An 841-nucleotide genomic window follows, 5' to 3' on the forward strand; every position below is an offset into this window, starting at 1 on the left:
TTTTGTGGTTCTGAAAAGAACCGTTTTTTTTTAAGAATGTATATCGTAGACCGGAATAAGTAAATTATTTCGAACTGGTATATTTCGTAACTGCTTTGGTGCCTTCGCTGACGGCGTGCTTCGCCAATTCACCAGGAAGTAACAGACGTACTGCAGTCTGAATTTCTCTGCTCGTAATAGTCGATCGCTTGTTATAATGAGCAAGACGGGAGGCTTCCGCTGCGATACGCTCAAATATATCATTTACGAAACTGTTCATGATGCTCATCGCTTTACTGGATATTCCGGTATCGGGATGGACTTGTTTCAATACTTTGTAGATATAAATTGCGTAACTTTCCTTCCTCCTCCTCTTCTTTTTCTTATCGGTCTTCGATATATTCTTTTGGGCCTTTCCGGCCTTCTTCGCAGCCTTTCCACTAGCTTTGGGTGGCATTCTGAAAATTTAATTTCGTCAATATCAAACAAACAAGTACTATCGTGCAGGTTTGCTTTCGACTCAATGTAAAAGACGCCCCCCCATGCCCCTCCCGGGTTGTGTGCCCAGGTCGCAAGCTCCCTCCTTACGGAAATGCTTCCGCAGGTTTGGACCTGGCGACCCTTTCCTTCCACCCCCGTTTCTTAAGGAAACGGTCCTCAATCCAGCTGCTGGCACTTCAGCAAGATTGATATCTAACCTCTTTTGGTTGGAAACCAGCCTTTAGGTGCTTTTATTTCCCTATCTAACTTCTCGGTTTAAATTTTATTTGGCTCTTGTTTGTCGCGGTATTCCTAATTGAATTTTTGCATGGGGGCCCCCAAAGCTAACGGCGGCCATAGTTGTAATAGTCGGGCTTTTCCC

At 44.5% G+C, this 841-nt stretch overlaps 1 protein-coding gene across 1 annotated transcript; it reads right to left on the reverse strand.

Moving 5' to 3' along the window:
• LOC141485973 (histone H2B) lies at positions 1–491 on the reverse strand. The gene has a single exon (XM_074183736.1). It carries the CDS (start codon positions 434–436, stop codon positions 65–67), a length of 372 nt encoding a protein of 123 aa, XP_074039837.1. The 5' UTR covers positions 437–491; the 3' UTR covers positions 1–64.
• Between the last annotated feature and the right edge of the window lie 350 nt (positions 492–841).

Source organism: Leptinotarsa decemlineata, unplaced genomic scaffold, assembly GCF_025532065.1.
Source record: "Leptinotarsa decemlineata unplaced genomic scaffold, Ldec_3_MD MMD2_tig00026342_RagTag_RagTag, whole genome shotgun sequence".
Lineage (NCBI taxonomy): Eukaryota > Metazoa > Arthropoda > Insecta > Coleoptera > Chrysomelidae > Leptinotarsa > Leptinotarsa decemlineata.

Coding starts and splice junctions, on each gene's coding strand:
- LOC141485973 (XM_074183736.1), bottom strand. CDS start 436: ATGCCACCCAAAGCTAGTGGAAAGGCTGCGAAGAAGGCCGGAAAGGCC.